Source organism: Neovison vison, chromosome 7 (assembly GCF_020171115.1).
Source record: "Neovison vison isolate M4711 chromosome 7, ASM_NN_V1, whole genome shotgun sequence".
NCBI classification, from domain to species: domain Eukaryota; kingdom Metazoa; phylum Chordata; class Mammalia; order Carnivora; family Mustelidae; genus Neogale; species Neogale vison.
The window spans coordinates 29,889,797-29,910,384 of record NC_058097.1 but is presented as its reverse complement, the minus strand read 5'-3'; the positions used below and the strand labels follow the sequence as shown (position 1 = coordinate 29,910,384).

The following is a 20,588-nucleotide window of genomic DNA, read 5'->3' as shown; positions in this document are numbered from 1 at the left end:
CAAATCCTTCTCCTACACTATTTAAGATGATTTTGTGTTTTTATTCTTTATGCCATTGATGTATTGTGTTGTGATACTTGATTTTCAAGTACTTTGCATTCCTGGATGAATCCCACTTGCTCATGAAATATATACTTATAGATATTTGCTATTATTTTGTTAAGGGTGTTTGTCTCTATATTAATAAGAGATAATGGTCTATAGTTTGAATCCATTATTTATACCAGTGTTTAGATTTTTTGTTTGTTTTTGGTTTTAATAGGTACTCCTGGAAGATTGCATTAAACAGAATAATTAGCAAAATGTATTTTTAATTAATTAATTAATTTGTTTATTTGACAGACAGAGATCACAAGTAGGCAGAGAGGCAGGCAGAGAGACAGAGGAGGAAGCAGACTCCTCGCTGAGCAGAGAGCCTGATTCAGGACTCGATTCCAAGACCGTGGGATCATGACCTGAGCCAAAGGCAGAGGCTTTAACCCACTGAGCCACCCAGGCATTCCCCCCGACTTTTTTTTTAGTATTTTATTTATTTATTTATTTGACAGAGATCACAAGTAGGCAAAGAGGCAGGCAGAGAGAGAGAGAGGAGGAAGCAGGGCAAAATGTATTTTATAGCCTTTGTCAGAATATAATGCAATTGTAGATGGTGCAGTTTTTTTCATGTCTTATGGGATGATGAATAGAAGAAGTATAAAGATAAATTCGTTTTTTTTAAATATTTAGAATCAACAAAGTAGATTAAAAATAAATGTTGGGATATTTTGTGACCTATATTTAGTTATTTTTTTAAAGATTTTATTTTATTTATTTAGAGAAGGAGAGAGAGAGTGGAAGTGGGAGCAGGGGCAGAGGAAGGAGAGAGAATCCCAAGCAGACTCTGCACTGAGCACAGAGCCCAACATGGGGCTCTATCCCAGGACTCTGAGATCATGACCCGAGCCGAAACCAAGAGTCTGACACTTAATCACCTGAGCCACCCAGGTGCCCCTACTTATTTTTGTATTTGTATTACAGGGGTATACTTTAATATTAAATTTTTTTCATTCTCTCGAGCCTGGGTGGCTCAGTTGGTTGGACGACTGCCTTCAGCTCAGGTCATGATCCCGGAGTCCCGGGATCGAGTCCCGCATCGGGCTCCCAGCTCCATGGGGAGTCTGCTTCTCCCTCTGACCTTCTCCTCGCTCATGTTCTCTCTCACTGTCTCTCTCTCAAATAAATAAAAATAAAATCTTAAAAAAATTTTTTTTCATTCTCTCATCCTCTTATTTAAAAATACTCTGGCCTATTCTCAAAGTGCCCTATTTAACTGTGGTTTATACTTCCTCCTCCCTCCGTCCATACACACACACACACACAATTAGAATCGAACCAACAAGCTTCTGGTACACATTGGTCCCCAACTCATTCTTCAGGCTTCCTTCCAATGAAGTACTGATCCCTTTATTGCTACTAAAGATAGTAGCAGTTCATAATACGGCTTTCTATTGGGGGGGGTAGAGATGAGTGGGGACAAACCTAATTTCTTTCTCAACTTTTAAAAACATTTTGTACTGTAAAAAAAAATAGCTTTTAGGACTACTTGGGTGGCTCAGTTGGTTAAGCATCTGCCTTCAGCTCTGGTCATCTTCGGACAATCCTGGGATCAAGTCCTACATCAGGCTCTTCCCTTAGCAGAGAGCTTGCTCCTCCCTCTGCCTGCTGCTCCCCCTGCTTGTACTTTCTCTCTGGTAAATGAATAAATAAAACCTTTTTTTTTTTTAAATAGCTTTTTGAAGATATAACAGGGTCATTGTTGTTTACACTGAGAAACAAATTTTCATAATTTTGCCCACTCAATTTATTCAAGGTTAATTACTATTAGTTTTCTTTGGCTTTCTCAGAGTAAGCTTTTAATAAATTAAACTTTATTATAATGCTCCAAGAAGGGGAAAATACAGGGCAGCATTGTAGAATCTTCCTTGAATATGAATATTTTCACATTTCTTGGAATACAGCTTGTGAAATAATGTTCTACACAAATCTTATTTCAGTTGTCATGCCTTTTTCATGCTTAGCTCCCTCCCTTGACCATCTTCTCATTATCTCTTCATTATAAAAATTAACTTATTCCTAGATAACACAGACCCAAATGTCCTTTTCCTCTATGATTCATATTGATTTAGCTGTTCCCCCAAACATCTGATTATTGTTTTGCTTCCTTTTCTCATATATGAAGTGTGATCTATATATAATTTATACAGTAAGAGCATGAACTTTTTTGTGGATAGCATTCAATCTCATAATTTTTTCTGTCCCCCAGAGAGTCTGTTGTTGAACTTAATGCCTGTATGTACCACCTATTTTCTAACTTGGTTATCTACCACTAGCCAGTAGACTAACATAAATTATAGAAATTAGGATAATATAATCTAATTTTAGTTTGTAGTGAAGTAATTAAAACTAATTAAGGAAGAAGAGTTATTAAATAGATAAATGAGGGTAAAATTAATCCTGTTCCACTTATGTTCATTTGATAAGTACATTTTAAAAATTAATTTTATTAAGGTATAATTTACATACAATAAAACATACTCATTTTGAGTTGTAATTTGATGTATTTTGACAAGTGTATACACCTATATAGTCATGACCACAATCAGTATATAGAACATTTCCATAACCCCCAAAAGTTTCTTTTTTCCCCTTCGCATGTAGTCATCCTTTCATCCCTGGCTCCAGGCAATCACTGATCTACTTTCTGTCACTCTAGATTCGTTTTGCCTGTTTTAGATTGTATATAAATGGAATCATATCGATGTGTGCCCTTTTGTGTCTTCCTTTTTTCACTCTGCATAATATTTTTGAGATTTATCCATGTTCTTCCATGTATCATTGGGGTTTTTTGGAGATGTAATTTAAATATAGAAAAAAGTCATTCTTTTCAGCACATAGTTCTGGCAAATATGTTTAGGTGAGTAACCACCACCTCTAATCAAGCTACAGAATAATTCTTCCCAAATTCTTTTGTTCATTTTCGTAGCAACCCTCCTCCAATCACCAGCTGCTGACAACCCCTGAGGTTTCCCCTTATATTTTTGCTATTTTGAGAATGTCACATAAATGAAATTATGTAGCCTTTGAGTCTGGCTTTCTTTTACTCAGATATAATCCATTTGTGGTTCAGTTACATTGTTGAGTGAGGTAGTAGTTTGGTCCTTTTTATGGCTGACTAGCATTCCACTTTATGGTTATACTACAGTTTGGCCATTTACCTATTCATAAACATGGGGATTATTTCTAGTTTTTGGTTATAATGAATAAAGCTTCTGTGAACATTGAATTCACCCTTTTTGTGTACATGTTTTCATTTCTTTTGCATAAATACTAGCAGTATTAGCTTCTTAATATGGGAATAGAGGTCTAAAGAACATAAATCTTTTTTTTTTTGCAGGTTTATTGAGATACAGTTGACATCCAGGAAAATTCATCTTTATTAATGTACAGTTCTCAGTTTTGACAAATGAGCACATCATGTAACAACACCACAATCAAGGTTGAGAATTTCATAAGCCCCCAAAATATTCTCTCATGCTTCTTTATAGTTAGTCTTTCCCCCAAAACCCAGACCCTGGAAACTAATAATTAATTTTCTTTCTTTGTAATTTTGCTTTCTTGAGAGGGTTGTACAAATGGAATCATGTGACATGTTGCCTCTATAGTCTGGCTTCTTCCACTGAGCATAATGTGTTCTTTGTTGTACATATCAGTAGTGTGTTCTTTCAGGTGGCTGAGTAACTTCCTCATAGGAATATGCCAAAGATCGTAAATGCAGTCACCAGTTAAGGACATCTGGGTTGATTCCAGATTTGGGCAATTACGAAGAAAAAGTCTACATAAACATTTGTGTACAGGTTTTTGTGTTACTAAATGTTTTCATTTCTCTTGGGCAAACATATCAGAGTGGGATTGCTGGGATCATACATTAAATGATCTTACACTTACCTTTATAAAAAGCAGCCAAACAGTTTTCCCAAATGGCAGTGCCATCTTGCATCCCCACCAGCAATGTGTAAGATCACACCACTTAGTATTGTGAATTTGTTTTAAATTTTATTTATTTGTTTGACAGATCACAAGTAGGCAGAGAGGCAGGCAGAGAGAGAGAGAGAGCGCGGAGGAAGCAGGCTCCCCGCTGAGCAGGGAACCCGATGTGGGGCTCGATCCCAAGACCCTGGGACCATGACCTGAGCTGAAGGCAGAGGCTTTAACCCACTGAGCCACCCAGGTGCCCGTGAATTTTTTTTAATTCATTTTTACCCATGGGAATAGGTGTGTAGTTGTATCTCATTGTGATTTGCATTTACATTTCCCTAATGTCTAATAATGTTCGCATCTTTTCTTGTGTTTACTTGCTATCTGTTTGTCATCTTCATTAAAGTGCTTAAGACTTTGGCCCATTTAAAGAAATAATTGTTTTCATATTGTGGAGTTTGGAGACTTCTCTCTTCTTTTTTTTTTTTTTTTTTAAGATTTTATTTATTTATTTGACAGAGAGAGATCACAAGTAGGCAGAGAAGCAGGCAGAGAGAGAGAGAGGAGGAAGCAAGCTTCCCGCTGAGCAGAGAGTCCGATGCGGAACTCGATCCCAGGATCTTGAGATCATGACCTGAGCTGAAGGCAGAGGCTTAACCCACTGAGTCATCCAGCGCCCTGGAGACTTCTTTATATAAGGACCATTAATCTTGATCATAATGATTAACACTAATATTTACTGAATGCTTTTTCTATGTCAAATACTGTTCTAAGACCTTTACTTGAGTTCTCTCATTTAAATTCACAGTGCTTAAGTTAGATACTATGATTATCCTCATACAGATGATGCAACTATATCAAACACTGGCCAGGTTTTAGAAATACACATTGAATATGACCTTGACTTAAAAGTGACTACAATATACTTTGGTAAATGGAGCAGCAAAATAATTTTATCACTTCCTTGAAAAAAGAAGTGATATCTGAACTGAGTTTTGAGTAGACGCACACCAGACAACCTTAAGAGGTTTTTGGGGTTTTTTGTTTTTTCGGCTTTTTTTTTTTAACTGAAAGTAGTTCAGTATTGCTGGAATATAAAGTAAAATAAGTGTTTGAAAATTGGACATGTAACTAGAGAGAGAGAGATGATCATGTTATCCAGAAGCATAGCCTCATAACTGAGTACAAGCTTCAGTGTTCTCTTTCTGTTTTCTGTCCTTCATGTTTTGACTGGGTTTCAAGGAGCTTCCTTTGCTTCAGCTCCACGCTTCTCATCATTAATAACATTGATCTAAGTAACTCTCAAGCCTCTTGCTTCATTTTATGGATTGCTCCTACTATTAGAAGAAATATGTAATATTAAATTTCTCTTTACTGTTTTCTTTCTGAATGAAAACCATCTGAAATATCATGCTGGGGTGCCTGGGTGGCTCAGTGGGGTAAAGCCTCTGCCTTTGGCTCAGGTCATGATCCCAGGGTCCTGGGATCGAGCCCCACATTGGGCTCTCTGCTTGGCAAGGAACCTGCTCCCCTCCCTCTCTCTCTCTGCCTGCCTCTCTGCTTACTTGTGATTTCTGCCTGTCAAATAAATAAATGAAATAACCAAAAAAAAAAAAATAATAAAGATTTTGAAATATGCTGATACAAGAAAGAAAAATTACTTGTTTTTTTGTTCAATATATCACTGTATTAGAATAGTTTTTTCCTTAAATATCTGCCTGTAACGAATTGTTTGCTCAAATAAACAATATTTAGATTAGCTTATCTGGGTTCTCTGCCCAGGGTCTCACAAGACTGTACCCAACATGTGCGTTGGGGCTGCAATGTCCTAAGATCCATGGTCCTCTTCTAGGCTTACAGGGTTGTGGCAGAAGTCATTTCCTTGCAGCTGTAGAACTCATGGGAGCTTGTTGCTTCAAGGCCAGCAGGAGAGTGTCTCTGAGCTCAGGAAAGGCCTAAGCCCTCTAGTTTTTTATAAATTAAACTTTTAATTTTAAGACAAATGAACTTCTGCTTGCAGATGTAAAAAATAATACAGAGAGATCCAGTGGATCCTTCACCCAGTTTCTTGTTACATGGATGTTTTGCTGTGCAGATTTTTTTTTAGACTGTTACATAGGAATATTTAGGGAAGCAGTTTTCTCAGTTCAGATTTCCAAGGGATGAGCCTCTGGTAAAATGGAATCATTACCAACCAAATTTTTATTCTTTCATGAGTCTTAAAATTTTTTTGAAAAATTTTTTAATTGGAGCTAACATTTGAAGATACTTTTCAGATCAAGATCTCTTTCTCGGGTGCCTGGGTGGCTCAGTGGATTAAGCCGCTGCCTTCGGCTCAGGTCATGATCTCAGGGTCCTGGGATTGAGTCCCGTATCAGGCTCTCTGCTCAGCAGGGAGCCTGCTTCCCTCTCTCTCTCTTTCTCTCTGCCTGCCTCTCTGTCTACTGTGATCTCTCTCTGTCAAATAAATAAATAAAATCTTTAAAAAAAAAAAAACAGATCTCTTTCTCTTCAAATTTTCTTTTTCAGTGAATAGTATTACTCAAGGGTTAGTCACACTGCAAAATTAACACAAATCCGAACCTGTCCACACTTCTGATACCAACTAAAAAAACTCGGGGGGTTCCCAAAGCCACCTTTAGTCTTAATAATATGTTAGCAGTACTCACAGAACTCACTGAAAGCTATTATACTTGTGGTTATGGCTTATTATGGGGTAGGCTACAGGTTAAAATTAGCCACACACACAAAAAAAAAAGCCAATAGAGCAGTCTTGGAAGCTCTGTGCTTCCACAAAGCTTTCCCCATGGAGTCAGGTCCCAGCATTGATGTGTGATATTAGACATAGAGTATTGTTCACCACAGCAGCTCACCTGAACTTCGGTGTCAAGAGCTTTTATTGGAGGTCCCTCGAATAGTCATGACTGATTGCCCACATGGTTGATCTCAGGTTGACTAATAATAGATGATTCAAAACCCCTCCCCCCAAATCATGTGATTGGTCTTTCTGGTGTGACCAGCCCCACCATATGATATAAAATGGCTAACTCCATAGTCATGACTGATTGCCCACATGGTTGATCTCAGCTTCCAGGTTGACTAATAATAGATGATTCAAAACCCCTCCCCCCAAGTCATGTGATTGGTCTTTCTGGTGTGACCAGCCCCACCATATGATATAAAATGGCTAACTCCTGACCTTAAAAACATTCCTATCAAGTATGACCTGTGTTACCTCCCAGAAGCTAAGGGAAGAGGCCACATCTCTCCTTGGGCAAGGCCAAATTCTTTACTATGTTTACTGTTAGAAAAACAAGTTTTCTCAAGGTTTATTCAGCCTTTACTCATTCATTCATTCATCAAATTTTTTTTATTCTGTGTGATATATAGGTTGTTGGTCTCTGGGTACACACAGACATCATCCCTGCTCTGTAGATCTTGCTTCCTAGTGTAAGTATAGGATTTTGTTCCTCTGATTCTGTTAGCCAACACCTCCAAAACACCATAGACCAAAACAATAGTCTAGGTTGAACTCTCCTATGAAATGAAATTGAAACATTCATTAAGCTATTATAACAATGTTTTTCAAACTTTTTTGACTAGGACCCAGTATAGAAATGTCTTTATAAAATGTTTGTGGAATGTGTATTTGTAGGGATGTGTATCTATTAAGATATAACCAACATTTTGCAAAACAGTGGTCTGCTTCACTTATAAAGAATGTTAATGACTATTCACTGAATTAATGATTCAAAAGGAGATTTCAACTCACAGTTCAGAAACATCGTCTTGGGGCGCCTGGGTGGCTCAGCCATAAAGTGGCTCAGGCCATGATCCCAGGGTTCTGGGATTGAGCCCCACATTGGGCTGCCTGCTCAGCAGGAAGCCTGCTTCTCCCTCTCCCACTCCCCCTGCTTGTGTTCCCCCTCGTGTTGTGTCTGTCTGTCTGTCTGTCTCTGTCTCTCTCTCTCTCTCTCTCTCTCTCTGTTAAATAAATAAATAAATAAATATCTTTTTAAAAACCCCAACATTGTCTTAAACAATGAGATCATTGAGAATACTGATGGCCTATTACTAGAAGGAATCAGCTTACTAGGAGGAATTGAGGTGCAAAAGTACCCATTTCCGTGGGATAGTCTCTAGATGAACAGCCTGGGAAGTATAGTATTGCTAGTAGTAATATTATTCAGTAGGGAAACTTAGGAAGACATAAAACCAGTATGTTTTTCTTTCTGCTTTGTAGCTGCTTTCTCATACTCCCTTAAGATGATTTCTGCTTCATCTTTCCTCCAGAGACTGCTCGGCTAGTCTTTCCTTTCATTCAGATTTCCTTATAAAATGGCCTCCCTCAGTTAGACCTTCCCTGAATCCACTCTAAAATGGTCACCCTACCACTTCTAATCACATCATCCTGTTTTCATTCTCTGCATATCCTTTACCTAATGTTTTTCCTATTCTCTCCACTCCCTCTCTAAAATCTGAGCTCCATTAGAGGAGCAACTTCCATCATCTTGTTTTACTCTTTTATTCCCAGCTCATGTAACAATGTCTGGCACATAGTATGTACTCAAATAATACGTTCTATATGAGTGATCTAGCTCATGTTCCTCTTTCACCCAAAACAGAACACATTTCTCTTAGTGAAAGTAGAGTATACTGTAATTATCTTGTTCATTATACCACATTTCTGTTTGGCAGTCTAAGATTGAATTTGCTTTTTTGGCAAGCTCATTATACCATACACTCATTTCATTTACAGTGAGCTGAAATTCCCTGGTATTTTTCACATGAGCTGCTGTTAAGGCATGCACCCATTTATTTTTTTACTTAAGTAGTTGTTTTGTGTATGTGTGCAAGCATGCCCGTATATAGATTCAGCCTCATAAGACTTTTTTTAAATCAGCATTTTTGGGTATGCACTAAGAGGAAGGCTAATCAAGAACTAATGGTAGGGTGGCTGAGGAGAGATTAGGCTAAAATGAAAGGCAGGTAGGAACCCAGGAGACTGACCAGTTGGCACCAGTTCACAAATTTAAACTGAAAGTACTCATTTGAAGGGGTTTAGTGCAAACTGAGGAAGTAGAATCAGTTGGATAAATTTTGGAGGGGCTCACTTGACAGGATTAGGTTTGCTTTTTCCTATTCTTAAAAGAAATGTAGCATGACTCTGCCATGTTGAGACTCAACATCAAGATGACACCCTTTCCTATCTGAATTATGTTCTCTGTCCTCTTTCCCCTCCTTCCCTACCCTTCCTTTCCCATGCAACCCCCCATCCCACACGATGCCTGCAAGATCCTAACTGTTCTGGTTCAAAACAGCCAGGGGAACATTTAATTGCCCTTAGTCATTTGTCAAACCTTAAGGCATTGTGGACTTATCAACAGTATTACAAGTCAGTGCCTCTCATATTGTTACTAATTCTGTTTCTGTGCTATGCTCCTTGAAATCTGAATGGCTACAACCAATATTTTTAGACACTTTTTCCCACCTTAGAAGCACTTCTGCTTATAGTATTGGAACTTCGTTTTTGAGTCCTGACTTGAGGTTCCTACCTTACTGATCTGCCCATCATTTTATAGTTTCAGGTCATATGATGACACCTTTTTTTCTTCTTTAACTTTAAAAGTTCTACCTTTATAAAGTCAGAGACACACAACTGCTATGCCTAGATGGTTATAGACCCCAGGAGGGCCTGTTTATCATTCTCATTCAGTTCTCATCACTTCTGCTTCCACGAGTAATTTTTTCTCTTGTGATTAGAATTGCATCTAGAGACACAATTCCTCACGTTACTTACTTTGCATTCTGCAAGGTGAAATTTTAATATGGCAAAATTACATATACTTTGTGATTTCTATAATGCTTTTGGCTCTTTGTATATAGCTACTCTTTGACATCGAATAAAATTCTATTTCTTTTGCCTATGACTGTAGATGAGGTTTAAATACCTTATTTTGTCCTTATTGCAGACGTATCTGTATCAGCCTCCCCTTCACATCATTTATATTTGTTAACAATCATTTGAGTATTCTAATAGTTTTTTAGAAATTATCTTAGGATTCTGAAAATTAACATTGGTTTTTCAATGTAGTGTATACAAAAACTAAGTGTCTTTCAACATAACTGATGCTCAGTTTCCCCTTTAAAAGACGTGAAAGAGGTGTTTTCCTTGGTATTTATTTTATTAACACATTCAGAGACATTTCCAGAAGAATGAGATTGTGGTGGTTAGTGTTACCAAGCCAACTCTGTAACTGCGCAGTTAATTTCCTTACGCTGTTGCCCTTCCTCTTTACCAAGACCCATCCAGGCTGTAAGAGTGTCCTTCACCTTGGGTTCTGTCAGAATGCCACCACCAACCCCCAGCCTCTTGCGCTAGGGAAAAAACCAATGATGGCGACTTGATAAACTGCTTTGGAAATTGGAAAGATTACTGATTCCTAACAGAATATCATAAATTTTAATGCTTCGTGAACTTTGGATCAGTTGTCACCTATGTGGGAATGGTAGGCAATACTTAACAAAATGGTGCTTTTTTTTTTAAAGAGTTGAACTCTACTCTTGTACCAGTGTGATAGACGTGTACTTATCTCATCTGTGCCTGACCTCTTTGATGTGCAGTTGGAAGTAAGATTTGATTTTATTTTTAAGCACATAGGAATATCATGAAATGAGATAAGAAAATTCACCAGAAATTATGGAAACATTTGGGCTGTAAAATGGTTTGTAAATTAACATATTCAACAAGTTTTTAGAAAATTTCTTTTCAGGACACCCATCTGGCTCAGTTGGGAAAGTATGTGGCTCTTGATCTCAGGGCCCTGAGTTCAAGCCCCACGTTGGTTACAGAAACTACTTAAATTCGATTTTTTTTTTTTAATTTTTTTCCCCTAAGAAGAATTTTAGGAAAGTTGCTATAGGAAGTTAATATGATTTACCAAAGTGATACTTATCTGTAATATTTTTATTTTTTAATTGGGGTGATATTTTAAATTGTTATCTGGCAATGGTCATGCATATTCTACATGGCCAAAGCTGGGGCAATTTGAACAAGTAAATAATCATAGTACCAGATTATAACCCATAGAATAAAATAAATATCCATGAGTCTATATAGTGTAGTATATGCTATATAAATATAATAATAGTATAATTATAGTATGTATGTCATTAATATGTAGTAATTATTATTAATATGTGGTATTATATATTAATTTATAATATGCTATATATAAATAATTGAATGAATGGAGAGAAGAGACAGCTTTATTTACAGTAGAATTTCGATTAAAAATGTGGGGGAAATGATAGGAATAGAAAATTTGCATACCAAAATAATCGTTATAGGCAACAACTGTCAATGCATGCTAAAATTACTGGGCAAATGTATATGAGAAACAAGATATTTGTTTACTCTCATTAGGTACTTATTGATAAAAGGAGAGATTTATAGTAGAGATCATGGTAGACACCACTTGAACCAAGCAATCAAAATCAACATCCCTAGTGAATAATAAGGTATACTGACATCATCCACCCCCTGATACAGATGATCCCTGAGACAGGCAGTGTCACATCACAGCAACAACAGTAATACCTAACATCTCTGATTGTTTGTTTGCCAGACACCACAGTAAGCACATTTTCGGCTGGGCCTCACTACAGCCCTAGTATCACAAGGTAGGTGCTATTATATCTCCATTTTACAGATGAGGAAGCTGAGGCCCAAGTAAATGATGAAACTAGGACTAGAACCTGGGGCTGGCTGACTCCAGAGCCTGTTCCCTAAATAACAACATTATGCTGAGCATAACTTGTAGTGTTGTAGCTAATTTATGGACTGATGAATGCAGTATATTTAATATTGTCAAGTAAGTAGTAAACTTTGTGAGGTTTCATGGTTTGATGGAAGCAGAAGATGAACTTCTAAACAATACAGTATTGAAAAATCAACACACACTAACATAAAAGGTTAAATATTACTTGTTTTCATATCATGTATGGCTTTTTAATAAATAAAAGTTTCCAAAACTAAGTAAATGAATAAAATTTTTCATCAAGTATTCAGGTATTATTACTAAAACTGCCTAGCAACCCTAAATCTAAAAATTGGATACCCTTCTCTTTATTTAATCATTTATCTGTTCGCTCATTCCTTCTGCATAAAGTCCAGATATTTTAACATAACTTATAACACTTTTGATAATCTAAACCATTACGTTTTAGTCCCTGTTGCTTATCATTTTCTACATGTACCTTTTCTTGTTATGCCAAGCTACTTGTTATTCCCAGAATGTAACTTCTTAAGTTTCTTTATTATATAACATTTCTTTTTTTCTTTTTTAAAGATTTTATTTTTTATTTATATGACAGAGAGAGAGATCACAAGTAGGCAGACAGGCAGGCAGAAAGAGGGGGAAGCAGGCTCCCTGCTGACCAGAGAGCCCAATGCAGGGCTCAATCCCAGGACCCTGAGACCATGACCTGAGCTGAAGGCAGAGGCTTAACCCACTGAGCCACCCAGGTGCCCCCTCCATTATTTTGAAGCACATCTCAGTCATATCACTTCATCTATAAATATTTCAACTTAAATAGCTAGAAGTCAGACACTTTTTGTCTTTAAAACACCACTGTAAAATCAGTTTTATACCTAAAAAATAATTATAATTCCTTCATAATTAAGTATCTGGTCTAAGTTAAAATTCCCTAGTAGTTTAATAAATGTATTTTTACAGTTGATCTTTTCAGGTACCTATCAAAACAGGGGCTACTCATTACATTTGGTTGATAACGTATTTTAAGTGTCTCTCTCTTTTTTTCTCTTTTATCATTTAGTCTTAAATCTCTTTGTTTTGTTCCTTTGCTGAAGAGACTGAGTCATTTATATGTAGAGTTTCCCACATTCTGGATTTTGCTGATTACACCGACTGATGTCCTCTAATATGTTCCCTCTCTCTCCGTATTTGCTGTAAGTCATAAAACAAATTAGTATTAAGAAAAATACAACTTCTGTGAATATGTACTATTTGCCTGAATTGCTGTGTGGATGATTAAAATAAAGGCAATACTTTCAATAGTATTACCTTATGGATGTAAAGTTCAAAATTAATGACACTAAAAAAAGAAAGGAACGTCATGGTTAGCTAGAACTGGAGACCTGGGTACTAGTACAGGTCACGAGATGAGAGTAGGCCTTTTTAGTTCGTGAACATGGCACTTCACAGATGTGAAGAAAGCAAGTAAAATAACTGCTTTGCTTCCATCAAAAACTCTGAAAATAGATCTAAGGGTAAAACTCAGAAATAGTCTTTGACAGATTATAATTTGCTCTTCGGCCAGTTTTTCCCCTTCTTTTCTCATTTAAAGTAGGTCTTTATTGATAGTTTGTGGAAAAAACATGTTCTATGCAATAAATAAAATCCAGAAGAAGTTACCACAGTAATGTTTGGCACATATTATTAAGATAAACTACAAATTTATTGTTTTTAGAAGGTTCGTTTTATATGAATATTTAAGTAAATAATGTAACTCTTCTTAAAAAGGTTTGAAACTAGCACACTGGCTTATCACAAACAATTTAAGAGAACTAAAATGCTTTGTAAGTTTTAATATCATATTACTATATTTGCTTTCCTTTTGATTGCAGAATTTTTAATGCTCTCCTCTTGGCTTCCATGACACCACCCTTTTGCTGAGACTGACCTTACCATTCTTATGGTTGCTGTTTGTTTTCCTTCATTATGTCCTCTTCTGCAATTCCTTGAACTTGGTGTTTTGGGGTTTCCCTGTTGGCTCTCTTGTCCGCATTGTCTCTGCAGGCAGTAACACTCATTTTCACTCATGGCTTGCTATCTCTGTTCTGTTTAAATTGTCTTCCATTGGAGCCTCTCTGTCCACTCTCACCCCTGGGCCTGAAGCTTAGCAGCCCTCTCTCCTGAGAAAGGTTGGAAGATTTTTAGATATCACACAGTTTTATCTGTGTTGTTGAAAATTCCTTTTTCTTTGTTTTATTCTTACTAAGAAATTGCTTCTGTTTTAATATTTGAGACCTTTTAGACTTTCATATTACTTTAAAAATATGTGAAATGGGGGCTCTTGGGTGGCTCAGTGGGTTAAGCCTCTGCCTTCAGCTCAAGTCGTGGTCTCAGGGTCCTGGGATCAAGCCCCAAGTCAAGTCTGGTTCTCTCCTTATCTCTGCCCCTCCCCTGCTTGTGCTCACTTGCTTGTTCTCTCTCTCTAATAAATAATATAAATAAGTGTGTAAGTAAGTAAATAAATAAAAATATGTGAACTAGAACATTCGCCCAACAGAGGAGACTGTAACCTATAGTACATGTGAGTATAGCCATGTGATTATTCTCCCCTTCTTCTTGGAAATTTATAATTTCCATCCCTGCCAATAATAAATTATTTGTATGCAACTAAAATATTTGAAATGGACAGATTCCCAGTGTGGGCTGGGTGAGTATGTGGGATAATCATTCCACCAAGAAAGAAGAGATCTGACTTCACCCTCAGATTTTAGCACATCTAATTTCTGGAACAAATCTCTTTGCGTCTTTCTGTCATGAAGAAAAAAAGATATAACAGGTGGTATGAAAGCTTTTTAATTTTCTAATATGTGGCATTCATAAAGGCTAGTGATCATACTTTTTCATTCTGTTCTATTTCATGTTTTTTGGTGCTGGTCTGGACCCACTAAATTTATATCATGAGTTGCTATTAGGTCATGATCTGTGGCTGTGGTTTAAAAACACTCATACCATAAATCCTTGAGTTTACCCCATAACAAAATATGATATATCAGATCTTCCATATATTCCTTTCAGTTGCTATCAACATAATTAATATATCACATATGAGATCATCATTATGTTTCACTTTGGCTTCTTTGTCTTATAAAATTTAGATATGATATTAAAATATAAGCCTTTTTGTTATGTTTAGGTTGTGGGGTTTTTTTTGTTTTTTTTTTTTTTTGTCATTTATCATATAGGTTGGGGGGGGAGTATGACCTCTGCCTTTATATTTGATTTCTAAGCAACTTCTGTTTAAAAAAAGTATTTTGAAACTATGACAACCTTACAGAAAAGTCACAGGTGAAGTACAAAGAAATTCTTCCACTTTGTAAAGAATTGGAAAGTAGATTGCAGACCTGATATTACATCACCACTGAAGACTTTAATATGTATTTCCTACAGATAAGGAAGATATATTTCTGTATAACTACAGCTGAACCATAATAAGTGGAAAGTTGATACAGCAGGAGCTGTGGAATGGGGAGAAAGATAGAACAAAATACAATTAAGTAGAGCTGACAATTTAATGAGTAAACACTCATAAGGGAAAAGAGAAAGACTGTGGCACTGAAAAAAGCATATCAGCTACCCTTTTGCATGTTTGTGATATATGTGTGGATTGGGAAATGACCTACATTAAAAATGTTTTACTTAACACCTCAGTATGGATGTTCTTTGGGAATATAATTTTAAAATACTGTCTTCTCGGGGCACCTGGCATGGCTCAGATGGTTAAGCATCTGCCTTCAGCCCAAGTCATGATCTTAGGGTCCTGGGATCAAGACACGAATCCGAATCTGGCTCCCTGCTCAGCGGGAGGCCTGCTTCCTCCCCCTCTCTCTCTGCCAGCCTCTGCCTACTTGTGATCTCTCTCTCTCTCTGTCAAATAAATAAATAAAATCTTAAAAAAGAATACTGTCTTCTAATAGCAGAAGAAATATTTGACCATGGATTTTATTATTGTTGTTTACTATTAAGATTTATTGTTAAATAATTGGGATTTTGAGTCAAGTAATAGAATGGAAAAGCTTTAATGGGAGAAATGAGATATTTTGGAAATCATCCTAGTTCTGAGGATAGTATCAGTGAGTTAAGAAGGATATTGAAAGAAAACAAGAGAACTGACATCTTCCATTCCAGCCCTGACCTCTCTGAGGATCCGGTCTTCAAATTTTCAGTTTCTAGAGCTTTTAAACTTATTGCACACATATACGTGTCCTTTCTTGACTAGATATCCTATTTCTTTTACCTTCTCCTAAACCAGCACTTGGTCTAGAAACTAAGCATTTACGCTCCCTGCTCTTCACCTGCCTGTATCTAATTGATTTCTACATCTTGGAAAGAGCACAGGAAAAAAAATTCATTTCATCCTAGCTTTATTGCCAGTGTCTCTGCAATTTTGAGAAAGTCATTTGGCTTCTTTTGTATTCAGATCAGTCTGTGTACATTATGCTGTTTGAACCACATATGATTAGGAGGCTGGTGCTCATCACGAGGCTCTTTGCCTTTTAATCCCTGCTTCACCAGGTGATCTGGGGTGAGTTACTTCTTCATGTATCAGTATCCTCAGCTCTAAGTATATATATACCTCACTGGGTTGTTTTAAAGATTGAGTATATATATATATATGCACACATATATAATGAAGAATAGTGCCTAGAATACAGAAAGGATTAAATATGTGCTAGCTCTTACTACTGTTGTTATCATTATGACTTTTTGCTTGTGCTCAGGTTGTTCTAGCATTTTGTAATACCGCTGTGAGAGTACATCTACCATTTGCTACTCCTCTTCATTATTGCCATTTCCCTGTTACTGTTCCAGATTAAGTGAGTTATTATGTGAAAAATACTTAGAGTAGTACCTGGCACTTAGTATGCACTAAGTGTTAAGCCCTTACTCAGTGGTTCTTGTGAACAACCTCTCAGGACAGTCAGGTCCTTTCCTTGCCATTAGTGGTTCTCTAAACTTTAATTTCTTCCCCTGCTGCCCAGATTGGTCTTTCCTGGACATTGGTCATATAATGTTGCTCCATTCTGAGACCTTTGGTGCTTAAAGGGAAAGAAACAAAAAAATGTTCTTTGATAGAAATATCATATAACTTTCCAGGACCAACTGAAAAACATGGTATTAATAAAGAAGTAAACTTGAATTTTGAAGCAGTGAAAATTTTGTTTTAGGTATGTTAGGGCATTACTTATTAAAACAGTCTCAACTTTTTACAGGAAGAGAAGTTCCTGAAATTCAGGAGGACTTGTTATTTATTTTTAGCCAGCAACTGAAACTAGAATTTTATCTGAAAAACTCCACTGTTCAGTTAAAATAGATCATGAAGGGTAAAGGTCAGGAAGGTTTTATCAGTCTTTTTATGTTAGGAAAATAAACTAATGTATTTCTCCAGGTTTAAATAAGGAAAAAATATAAGTGTTGTTATTTATTCTCTGTGGGCGTACTGACAGCTCTCCAGTGTTTTTATCGAAATCTTAAACTTCTCTTTAGAATTTAAATGAAAATAGCTTCGTCTGTCTGTTAGCTTTTTGTGAGAAGAATCAGAAGAGAACTTATCTAATTTCTTAAAGAGAAGTCACTTGTTCTGTGTTCATTTGCATGACCTGCTCCTTAACCCTTCGCTCCTCGTTGGCTATTTTCCTACTTCCAGTATTTTATGGTATCCTGGAGAAAAGTAATTTTCTCCAGTAAAAATTGCACCGGATTTTGTTTGTTAATATTGATAGCTATATAAAGCTAATTCACCACAGTTTTAGTTTTCAGATGAGCTCTTAAAATCAGGTTTTAGGTGTTTTTTTTAAAAATTTGACTGCAGGAAGTGGCAGAGCAAGAGTTAATGTGTTACACGGAGGGAAGAACAGTCCATCGGGGGTTAAATTGCAGAGTCTAATGGAATAATAACTGGTAGCACCATCTGCTGGCCTACTTCCGCAGAAGGAGTCAGTATTTTTAACGACATCTCTAATATTCATGCTGATGCATTTTGATGCTTTGTGCATTCATTTCTTTCTGTGCTTTGTTGGAATCTGGCTATCTGCTTACAGCTATTGAGGAAACTCAGCTCTTCAGGAGGGGTGTACGGCCTTTTTCATACCTAAATTGGATGAACAGTGGATATAAACTTGCCAAGGCAGAAATGTGTTGATAAATCACAATGTGTGTTTGTGGAGGGTTGTGCATCTCTTGGTTGCAGCTTGCTAAATAGGCCATTTAGGAATCTTCTTTCAATGCTTTTTTCTTGAGCACTGCCTGGGGTGGTGAAAAAGCAGAGGGCAAGCCTTTGTCTGACGCCAAAAATGTCTTCAGTGAAGAGGCCAAGAGGAAGGGTAAGTGAAAGCCTGAATGAGTGGGAGGAGGAGGGGTTCTTTGGGCTAAAAGGCTAATGGGATTGAATAACCTTCCTTATTACTGGCTGCTGCTGCGGGAGTCGGACTGCATCGCCATCTTGAGCTTGTTGCTGTTTTCTCGAGTCTTGGTTATTTGTTATAGCCTTTAGGCCTTAAGGTGGCATTTTAGTCCGCGTTCTAAACCCTCCTTCCTTTCCCAGTGCTGCGGCACTGCTATGAAACCTTTGATGAGGCAGGTATAGAACAGATAGCCAGTGAAGCACACTGAAACCAGCATGAAAATGTGTGTGGAGATTCCTGGTGGTTTTTCCCTTTGCTATAGTCAGAGGCATGTTTACGGGTAAGAACATAACAAAACTGTGATCTAAGTCTCTGTGGGTGAATGCGTGTTTGAAGAAGAGATTCTTTTTTTAAATGCTGTTGATCTGCTTCCTGTGATATTGCTAAAATATTAATAATTTTAACGTCAAACTGTAAAACTTGGGGTTTTTTTTCCAGAATTGCTTGAGCCAAATAATTACGATATAGAAAGAGAAAAAAAAAAATCACATTTAACTCCTTCACGGAAAAACTAAAACTTTCTCTAATTTTAAGTATGGGAATGTCTGTTTACTAACTAGCTATGTTTCTGCATAGATTGCACATTTAAAAAATGATTTAAGTGATTTCCGGTTCTAGTTCTAATTTCATGTGAAACAGAGAAGCTTTAGATTTCTAAAAATTATAATAAACCAAGGAGTAGTCACTCTAAATTAAAATTGCTATTTTAAATTTATTAATAATTTTCAGAGTTCTGGAGTCCTGAGGAGGAAAGAAAAGACTTAATTCAAATGCACAGAGTGTTTACAGGACAGAATTTGAATCAACTAATCAAGAATGCTGTGAAAATATCAGTGAACCTACATTATCTTTCTTTAACCTTCATTTTTAAAAGCAGTAGTTGAGCTTTTTATTTTATACCTACACTAATGTCCAGATCAGCAAACTGTTTTAATTTTAAATTTGTTTGTAGCACTCACATACTGGCTCACATATTTTACTTGAAGCATAATTTTAAATGTTTATTTATTTATGTTAATTGTTAATTGTTTTGGTGTACTTTGATACACTGTATAAAAAGTATTCTGATTTCTCTAGCCTCCATCTTCCAAGAAGAGTGATGGTTCTGGGACATATACTAAGTTGCAGAATACCCAGGTGAGGATCATGTCCGAGAAGAAGCAGAGAAAAAAAGTGGAATCAGAAAGCAAGCAAGAAAAGGCTAATCGGATAATATCAGAGGCCATAGCAAAAGCAAAGGAACGTGGGGAACGCAATATTCCTCGAGTAATGAGTCCTGAAAACTTTCCTAGTGCTTCAGTTGAAGGAAAAGAAGAAAAGAAAGGTAGACGGATGAAATCGAAGCCAAAGGACAAAGAGAGCAAAAAAACAAAAACTTGTTCTAAGTTAAAAGAGAAGACAAAAATTGGGTAAGTTGGTTGAGAATTAAACTTAATTCCTTTGAATTTTTTTGTCAAAGCGCAGTCTGTTTCATCTTTTACTTTTGATTTGTGTGTAATGTATTAACTCCCTCTTTGAAGTTTTAAGTTGTTAGATTTTGTGTGTACCTTATTTCCTTTTTTGAATGAATTGGGGAATATTCCAAGATTTACTGAATTTTACAATTCTGCTATCATAGCTTATTGTATGTTAATATTAGTAAAAGGCATTTAAAGTAGGAAAATATTTCATACATAAAATGGAAAAAGGAAAACAAAACCAAACCCATTGTTGTGCCCATTCCAAATTCACTTTCTTTACAGAAAGTGCATTGAAATCCTGGATAAGATTTCTTTACCCCTTAGTTGTACTTCATTGGGCAGCTTATAGTTTGGAAATGTGAGATCCAATCTTTTCTCATAAACCCACAACTTTGGACTAAATGGAATGACAAGAAAACTAAGACCATTTAAATCAACTCTGAGTAGGGCTCAGCTCTTCCTGGTCTACTCCCTCACTGTCTTTCTGATTTACTTTATGTAATAAAGAGGCCAGGTGAGGATTAATGCTCCAAGACAATTATAAGGCCAAGGAACTGCTCTAGAAGGGTACATTAATCTTTGGTGTTTTTATTTGACTACTCATCTGATACATTTTCAAAAAATAAAATATAATAAATGTTAATATTTGTGTTGTATTTAAATTTTTGCATGCAAGGGTAAAAATAGCCCAAGGTCAACAGTTTAGGATTATTTTTGCAAGAATATTTTGTCATTTTTGAAGGCGTTATGTGAAATTTTAGATAAAGTGTTTAATCTGGTTTTTTTCCACACAAAGTACATAGTAAAGAATTTATTATGAAAATCTTCATTTGCTTAAGAAATAATTGATATATTATATAGATATTTAGAACTAATATCTATATATTAGTTGTAAA

At 36.4% G+C, this 20,588-nt stretch overlaps 1 protein-coding gene across 12 annotated transcripts in view; it reads left to right on the top strand.

Annotated features, from left to right (window-relative positions):
• The window catches only part of CHD9 (chromodomain helicase DNA binding protein 9), a 224,425-nt gene that overhangs the window by 104,913 nt on the left and 98,924 nt on the right, over positions 1 to 20,588 (top strand). For 8 of the 12 annotated variants that reach the window (XM_044256151.1, XM_044256148.1, XM_044256150.1 and 5 more), the window contains one exon: positions 19,310 to 19,641. In XM_044256151.1, the coding sequence (XP_044112086.1) occupies positions 19,310 to 19,641 (332 nt within the window). Of the gene's footprint in view, positions 1 to 18,068; positions 18,152 to 18,260; positions 18,513 to 19,309; positions 19,642 to 20,588 lie in introns of those variants that run through there. The other 4 variants (XM_044256154.1, XM_044256152.1, XM_044256155.1 and 1 more) reach the window with 3 other exon arrangements.